Source organism: Galeopterus variegatus, unplaced genomic scaffold (assembly GCF_000696425.1).
Source record: "Galeopterus variegatus unplaced genomic scaffold, G_variegatus-3.0.2 Scaffold2033, whole genome shotgun sequence".
NCBI classification, from domain to species: Eukaryota; Metazoa; Chordata; class Mammalia; order Dermoptera; family Cynocephalidae; genus Galeopterus; species Galeopterus variegatus.
The window spans coordinates 205,396-214,676 of NW_007728144.1; the positions used below are offsets into that span (position 1 = coordinate 205,396).

The following is a 9,281-nucleotide window of genomic DNA, read 5'->3' on the forward strand; positions in this document are numbered from 1 at the left end:
TTGTCTTTTTTCGTGTCCGGCAATGGATCGCAACCCTCAGTGTTGCGTCCACACCTCACTCAGCCAGTGAGCGGGAACCGGTCTGTATGTGGGATCCGAACCCGGGGCCTTGGTGTTATCAGCACCGCACTCTCCCGAGTGAGCCACGGGCCGGCCCAAAAACAGAATCTTTTTTTGTCTTTTTTCGTGTCCGGCAATGGATCGCAACCCTCAGTGTTGCGTCCACACCTCACTCAGCCAGTGAGCGGGAACCGGTCTGTATGTGGGATCCGAACCCGGGGCCTTGGTGTTATCAGCACCGCACTCTCCCGAGTGAGCCACGGGCCGGCCCAAAAACAGAATCTTTTTTTGTCTTTTTTCGTGTCCGGCAATGGATCGCAACCCTCAGTGTTGCGTCCGCACCTCACTCAGCCAGTGAGCGGGAACCGGTCTGTATGTGGGATCCGAACCCTTGACGGGAGCGCCACCACACTCCCAAGCGGCGCACTGTAGCAGTGCGCCACCGGGCCGGCCCAGAGGAAACAAAAAGTTTTAAAATGATAGGCCTAACCATAACAATAATGACATTAAATTGGGATAAATGCTGTAATTAGAGGTCAGAGTTATGTTATCAGAATGGATAAAAATGGAAGACCTAACTACACACTGTCTACAGGACACTCATGTTATACATATACAAATAGGTTGAGAGTAAGTGGAAGGAAGAGGATATATTAAGCAAACAAGAAGAATGAGGTGATTATATTAATACCAGATAAAGTAGACTTTATTTAATAGTATTATAAGAGATTATAAAAATAATAGCATTATGGAACATTTCATAATGATGAAGGGGTCAATTTATCAGAGAGACAAAACAATCATAACAGTGTTCGCCCCTAATAACACAGCCTCAAAAAACATGACACACAAATTGATAAGATTAAAGGGAAAAATAGACAATTCTACAAAGACAGATTTTAACACCCCCCTCTCAAAAAGTGATAGAACTATAAATAAAAAATCAGTAAAGACACAGAATATATGAAAAACACTAATTGATACTTAGAGATGAAACCATATACTGCAGAATTCACATTCTTTTTAAGTGCACATAGTATGTTCAGCAAGATAGACCTTATGCTTGGCTATAAATCAAGTTTCGGTAAATTCAAAAGGATTGAAATTATATTGAAATCTCTAACTACAACAGAATTAAGTTACAAATTAGTAACAATAAGAGACAGCAAAATCCTAACCATTTGGAAATGACACACTTTTTTTTTTTTTTTTGGACATACATTTCTAAATAATCCAGTGCCAAAGGAGAAATTAGAAAACGTTTCTAATTTAATGATAATGAAAAACCAACATATAATTAGTGGGACACAGCTAAAGCAGTGCTTAGAGGTTAATTTATAGCTTTAAATGTTTATATTAATAGTAGAAAAGAAAAAAAAGACCAAAATCAATGACTTGAAGAGAGACAAATAGCTAGCTAAGTGCAAGGCCCTGTATACCCACAAAGGAGAGAAGATCCAGCTGAAAGTAAAAACTGGGGCACAGTCAGCTTTTGAAGAGTGAAAGCCTTACTGGCTCAAAGTGTTTAAGCAAAACCCCTGATGAATCATTGGCTAACCACTAAGCAATACTTACCTAGAGACAACCTCTAGGAAGCCAGGTTTAAAAAATTTTGGAAGAATTTAGAAAAAAGAAAAAAATCAATCACATAAAGTTCTACTGAAGAAACTGGAAAAAGAAGAGCAAAGTGAACCCAAAGCAAGCAAAAGAAAGGGAATTTTTTTAAAAAGCAGAAACCAACAAAACAGACAACAGCAAATAACACAGAAGAATGAACTAAGCCAAAAGCTAGTTCTTTGAAAACATCAACAAAATTGGTAACCCCTACCTAGAGTGATCAAGGAAAAATGAGGACACGAATTACTAATACCACGAATAAAAAGCAGTTATCACTACAGATTCTGCAAACATTAAAAGGATGATAAAAAGCTTTTACTGAAGTTTAATGTTATAAGCAGACTTTTAGCAAATTCAGTGCTGAGTAATCACCTCAAAGTTGTATCCACAACTCTATTATTTATCTGTTTAACACAATCAAAAGCTGTGCTTTTAAAAGTATGATTTAATATAAGCACAAATACTTTGGACTCAGGTGAAGCCAGGTACCTTCCCCCATCCCAATGAATCATCCTGAACAAGCTCCTAAGACAGCATATCAGGAATTTACATAACTGTCTGAATTTTGGCTGGCTTTACAAAATAATTGTTGAGTTTCTACCTCTTCTAAAGTGTCTGTATCAATTACTGCTTTCTAAAAATTTCTTATAGTACTAACAGTGTACTCTAATTTCCAGCTTTCAAAATAAACAAAAAGGCTATTTTTCTCAAGCATTAATATAAAAATTACAGGCAGAGAGATAATGTCCTAGAATGTATTTAAGGACACTCAAGACAATGCTAAATAATGAGAGCAAATTATTTGAAATATTGTGAGCTCTTTCCCCCATTAAACAAAACTACATTAGAAGTTTAAAAATCCTAAATATGAATGAGCTATTCAGATTTGACCGTTAAAAATGATTTCTTACTTAACTACTCTGAGACAAATTCTCAAACACTGGGGATAGGTGGTCTTCTCCATGGCAGCAAGTCCCACACTGCCTGTGTACTGCCTCATTTGAGGAGCCAGAGGGGGAAGAATGCTAAACGTATGGCTTGTATTACTTATCTGAACAACTCGAAGCCACCAGGACCCTTATCTTTATAGCAGCCCCGAACAAAAAGCAATAGGAATCAAACCAAATGGCACTCAGTAGAAGGGTTTTAATAATTAGTATAATAAAGTTTCTTATAAAAAGAGAACTTAATATTTAAGAAGTCAAAAATGGCTTTAAAAAATCTTGATTAGACTTAGTTATTACCAAAAGAAAAAGACAAGTGTCAGTTAAAAAGCAACTCCTTCAATGTAAATCAGAAATAGTTTGTGACAGAGCCAAAGAAGCCATTATGAGCTGCTATATAAATAGGCATTTAATGATTATATAATGTTACATTATTGATCTAACAGGCCCTCTGCATCCACTAAAATGAATTAGTAATTTGTTTAGGATAACATTAATAGGATTTGCAGCACATTACCCTAGGTCCCTCTCATCATTATGTTTTTCAATCGAACATCTGTATAAGTTTAGAAATCACAGCAAAAGACCAGAGACATTAGAATGTACGTCACGTGTGAAAAAGGCATTTCTAAGTCACAATACCATGAATATCATTTACTCAATTCAATAAATATTTAACATTTACCTACTCATGTCAGACACTACTATTCTAAGCACTGAAAACAGTGGTGGCCAAGAGATATGGTCCCTGCTCTCAAGGAGTTTACAGTCTATCTGTGAAAACAATGAAACAGGTGTAAAGGATCTATGCATGCACAGAGAATAGGATCCAACCCCCTACAAAGGGAGACAGAGAAAACATCCAGAGAAACTGATGTTTAAGCTAAGATGAAACTGGAAATAGGGTGTAGCAGGGCTCTGGAGGGAGGGGATGGTTGAGTAAAAGATGGCTTCTGTCAAAAGAAACTTTGATCAAAGACACAGCATGTTCAAATTGCCAGGTATTTTGTTGAGTTATCTTTTGTGTAAGAAAGGAGATTATAGTGGAAAATTAAACTTTACTAGCAATGTTGCATATATCAAAAGAAAACAGTCATCTCCTTAACTAAGAGAAAAAAGGTTAAAGGTCACAATTTCATCTTGGCCTGTTCCTCATATTACCATTCAAACACACAGAGTGTGCCAGGCACGAGAGAGGATTCAGTGGTGAACAACACGGCCCCTCAGGGAAGCAACACAAACCGATCAATTGAATACAACAGAGTGCTTCTATGGCTATGCATGATTCTGAAATGTATCTCCCTGATTTTAGTTATTGAATAAAACACTTAGCTTAAAAGCTACTGTTTGAAGAATCTTCCCATAATCAGTAGCAGAGCAATCATAACTTGACATCAAATCTGGTATAACAGAAACGTTAAAAGAAACTTTGATCCCTGTACTGGCCAGCTGCCAAAAAACAATAACCACCACCACAAAATAAAAAAATTCATAAAAGAAACTCTGAGATCCCATACACATAAACAAGGAATTATGCTTGTATTTTTAAGTAAACACTACTCACTAGTATTTTACAGATTTCAAAGCACCTTTCCACTCTCGTTTTTACTGTTCACAGCAAGTAGGGCCAAGCAGATATTTTAATAATTACTTGCCATTCATCAAGCACTGACTGAGGAGTGCCAGAGGCTTTGCTGGGAACTTAATATCCATAATCTCATTTCATTCTCACAACAATCCTACAAAGTAACTGTTATCATCTCTCTCTCACAAATGAGGAACCTGTGGCTTACAGTAAGGTTTACATAACTTGCCCAAAGACACATGGCTGACAAATAGCGGAGCCAAAGTTAGTCCCCATATCAGTCTGACTTCAAAGCCTACGTATCTCCTTCCATATCACTGCATGGCTTCGATGCCACCCAAGTGTGACCAGCGAGGGAGCTAAAGAGTGGACACTGGGCAGAGAGGAGTTGGGACTGGACTGTGGGTCAGGAATTCTAGTTCACTCTTCTTTCAACCACACTGAAGCTTCACTACAATCTTAACCTCAGGGTCCCTAGCCCCCACTAGAAGTTATCTTTAGCTCTCTAATAATTTGATCCCTTTGGATTCTTTCTGAACTATCTTTCTAAGGATTATGAGGGAATGAATCACAGAAATATATCTAAGTAAAAATTAAAATATTTCACAAGCAACATCATTCATACCCTGAATCTAACACTAACTATCCTTGGTGTCATGTGCTCCCGAAGTACATTTCACATTAAATCTGCTACAAAGTAACCATAGTAAAAGTTCAAAACTATGCCAAGCTTTATATATATATAATCTCATGTAATCCTCACAATAACCCTAACAAGTCCATAGTATCACCCTCAGTTTATGGAGATAAACAAAAACTTATCAAGGTTAAGTAATGTGACCAAGGTCACACAACTATAAGTGGTGTGGCAGTATTCCAAGAGTCTAAGCTTTTAACCTCTACAACACAGCCTGTATTTCTGCAATGGTCAGATAGTTAAAAATACCAAAATATTCCGATCTGAATTTGCATGTTTGTAGAAGTTTTCATACATAATTATTTAACAGTTACCATTATGAATAGTTTTCAAATGAATAGTTTTCATTCATAATTATTCAACAGTTATCAGAATTATATAGTTTTAGGGTGTGGCTCTTTGTTAAATAAAAAAATTAGACAAATCACTTAAAATTTTCACACATTTTACATTACTAAGCACCAGGGTACCTAAAATCTATTCGATTATGTAGCTTAACAATACATATTTTCTTTGATAACTTTTCATTTTAAGAGAATAGAACATTGAGTGGTGGCTAATATCAAAATTATTTAGGGTCCAACAAGAGATGTGATGCTCCATCTTCTTCGGACCCTATTTTAGTAGCAAATAAAGTATCACTCAATTTATTTGTCTGTAAAACAGGTATTAGAAACAATTTAATGGAGTGAATAAACCAGAAAGACGTATAAATAAATGGGACAAGTACACAGGTAAACAGGTCAACGTAGATATCACTTTTTGGTGTTCCCCATTCCTCTCAACTTACTACTTCCAATTCTCAAAGTAAATCTGCAACTCATTTTAGAAAAAGCACCATGGGAAAGGAACAGAACGGAGGTAAGTGAAATCTTAACAAATCAAAAAATTTGTCTTATTTTCACATCTATACATGATATTTACTAATTATTTTCTTTATTTTAGAGACAAGCTCAAAAACAAACCAGGCAGCAATGCTTGTGTATAAGCTGACTAAGCCCCAGCTTTTAAATTGAGGGGCAGAAGGGAAGGCAAGCTCCCACTCCATTTAACACACAAAACAGATGTCCAAAACACTTACCAATTTGTACTTGTTCAGGCTGGCTGAGAGAAACAAATGCTGATGTGTCATCAATCCAGGATATCTGAATGTTACCTGTAATATCGAATCAAATGTAAAGTAAACATTTCACCATTTAGACAGCCATCAGATTTAATCTGTATATCTGACATATTTCAGTAAAGGCTAAAATTTAAAGAAAGATGAGGTACCGGTTAAAACTTGATCAAAATCTTAGCACTATAGAATTAGCCTGCTTAAAACTTAAATCTACCATAGCAGTTATTTATGTTAATACTTCAAGAGACAAGACAAACCAGAGGCAAAAAGAAGCTATTAGAAATTAGGGTTTTTTGGTTTTTTTTTCCCCCTGACCAGTAAAGGGATCGCAACCCTCCGCACAGTGCTGTCTGCACCACGCTCAGCCAGTGAGCGCACTGGCCATCGCTATATAGGATCCGAACCTGCAGCCTCGGTGCTACCAGTGCCACACTCTCTTGAGTGAGCCACAGGGCCGGCCCTAGAAATTAGTTTTAACACAAAATTAAGATCCTTCCAGATTAAATCCTGCAATGTGTCATCATTCAGTCTGCTGTGGACTGACTGTCCTGCCAAACTGATTGAAGCCTAAATTGTGTCCCCAAAGTTCCAACTATTGGAAATTTGGCTACCACTGTGACAGTGTTGAGAGAGTGGGAAATCCTATTATGATAACTGAGAGGTGGAGCCTTGAGCCTTGAAGAGGTGATTAAGTTGATGGTTTAATGGTGGTCCTGGGCTTTAAAAGAATAGCCCATGAGAGTCTCTTTCTCTCTCTGCTCCGTCATTTTCTGCCATGTGACACCCCTGCACTGCTGTAAAGCCACCACCAAAGACCCTCACCAATGGATTCGACTTCCCAGCCTCAGAAACTGTAAGCAGTAAATTTTGTTTTCTTATAAATCACCCAGTTCCAAGTATTTTGTTATAAGCAATAGAAACAGACTAATACACAGATCAATCTCATACCAGGGTCAGAGACTTTTTTTTTTTTTTTTTTTAAGATGACCAGTAAGGGGATCTTAACCCTTGACTTGGTGTTGTCAGCACCACACTCAACCAGTGAGCTAACTGGCCATCCCTACATAGGATCCGAACCCAGAGCCTTGGTGTTCTCAGCACCACACTCTCCCAAGGGAGCCACGGGTCAGCCCTGAGACTTTTTTTCCTATTAAGATCACTAACAAAAATCAGGGACCACATAAGTTCAAAATAGTACTATTTCCTTCTCGCTCTCTTTTTTTGGCAGCTGGCCAGTAAGGGGATCTGAACCCTTGACCTTGGTGTTACTAACACCATGCTCTAACCAACTGAGCTAACCAGCCAGTCCTGGAAATACAAGTATTTCTTTTTAGAAATAGAAACGTTAAAAATTAAGAATGGGGAACATGGAAACGAGTCAATAAATGTAACAAATAATAAGAAAAATTCAATGTTGATATCAAGGTCAAGTTAAGAGCACAGGCAGCAGAACGGAGGACAAGGAAAAGAAGGAGTGAGGGAGAAAAACCAAGACAGACTAATAAAGGGAAATAAAATAGAGAGGAGCAAAAAGCAGTACACTGAAACAAATGATACTCACATACAGAGAGTCAGATTCTCAGTAAAGGCTAAACACAGACAGAATGGAATGGAGGAGCCCGCTGAGGAGATAGGAGGAGCAAAGAAGGGCATATGAAATTGGAGAAATGGAAGGGAAAAGCAGAGAATTATTCTGCTACCACTCTTCTTGAAAAAATACAGAAGACTAGATTTTACAAAGTGGGTAAACATCACTGGAATTTATCAATAAAAAAATGTTTTCATTCCTACTAAAATTTTCATAGCTAGAAAATTTTGAAGTCTGCCTTGTTTCATTATGAAAGAAAAAAAACCACCACCCCTCACTTCCAGTTGCACAGTAAGGCAACCTACTTATGTCCCCAATTACAAGTCACTTACAATTATTTGGTTACCTCTCCACACTGTGTGAGTGTGTTGCCTTTTAGAGAAATAATAATAGCCAATACCTATTGAGTATTACTATATGCCACAGACTGTTTTAAATGCCTTCCATGGATTAGCTCATTCAATCCTTGTGACATGCCAATGAAACAGGCACCTTTATTATTATTATCTCTGATGAGAAAAACAAAGGTACAGAGAAAGTACTTGCCCAAGGTCACACAGCTAACTTTTAAAAAAAATTAAACTGAAAAAAGTTCTACTTGGAGCATTTTACTTAATTTAGCTAATTAAAGTTTGTCTACACAGGGATAAGAACTTAACAAGGTAAGAAACAGGAACAACAAAAGCTTTCAAAAGAAATGAGCCTTGAAATTCAACTGCATTTCTGTATCTGCATTTAAATTAAAAAGGACTAGAATTTCAGAAGGCATTTAGACTATCTGCAAAGAATAGAATAACTTTCCAGGGCCAGCCTGGTGGCGCACTGGAGAGTGCGCCTCTTGGGAGCGTGGTGGCGCTCCCGCCGAGGGTTCGGATCCCATGTGGAGACCAGGTCCCGCTCACTGGCTGAGTGTGGTGCGGGCGCAACACCGAGAGTTGCGATCCCGTTGCCAGTCCCTGGTACGGGCGCGACACCGAGGGTTGCGATCCCGTTACCGAGGGTTGCGATCCCGTTACCGGTCAGTAAAAAAGACAAAAAGGAAAAAAAAAAAAAAGAATAACTTTCCAGTAGTCTACCTGCTTTCCCATACTTTTCTAAAAACTAGGGTACAAAGCTTTGTATTTATAAAGACAATACATGCTTATTTTAGAAAATACAGAACAGAATAGAGAAAGAAAAGAAAATCCTATTGTAAAACATTCATTGGTAATACCATGATACTTTTCAGCCTGATCTCTATAAGTAGGTTTTAAAAATAGTGTTAGTTACACAGGAATCCTACTTTGTATCTGCTTTTTATTCTAAATGTTAAAATATAAACACTTTAACCACCTTTTAATAAACTCTTCAAATATTTTTTAAATGGTGACATACTAGTCCCTTCTGGAAATACATAAACATTTACTAAACATTGTTACTACTGGTCACTTAGAATTCTCCTGCCTTCACTTTATCCAGGAATTTCCAAACAGAACAGCTTAAATACTTCTAAAATAAAGAGGCACTGCTGCAGGCTTATAGTCAGAAAGGTCTTTATAAACCCTAATCAGAAGTCTGCTCAGGGGCCGGCCCGGTGGCGCACTGCTACAGTGCGCCGCTTGGGAGCGCACTGGTGCTCCCGCCGAGGGTTCGGATCCCACATACAGACCGGTTCCCGCTCACTGGCTGAG

General features: G+C 37.9%; 1 protein-coding gene and 1 non-coding gene across 2 annotated transcripts in view; both read right to left on the reverse strand.

The window, feature by feature from the left end:
• PARN (poly(A)-specific ribonuclease) overlaps positions 1–9,281 on the reverse strand; it is a 142,835-nt gene that overhangs the window by 77,733 nt on the left and 55,821 nt on the right. The window contains exon 13 of the mRNA XM_008580142.1: positions 5,985–6,059. Within this exon, the coding sequence (XP_008578364.1) occupies positions 5,985–6,059 (75 nt within the window). The remainder of the gene's footprint in view (positions 1–5,984; positions 6,060–9,281) is intronic.
• TRNAT-AGU lies at positions 7,253–7,327 on the reverse strand. Its single transcript has one exon. It is a non-coding gene; the product is annotated as a tRNA-Thr (tRNA).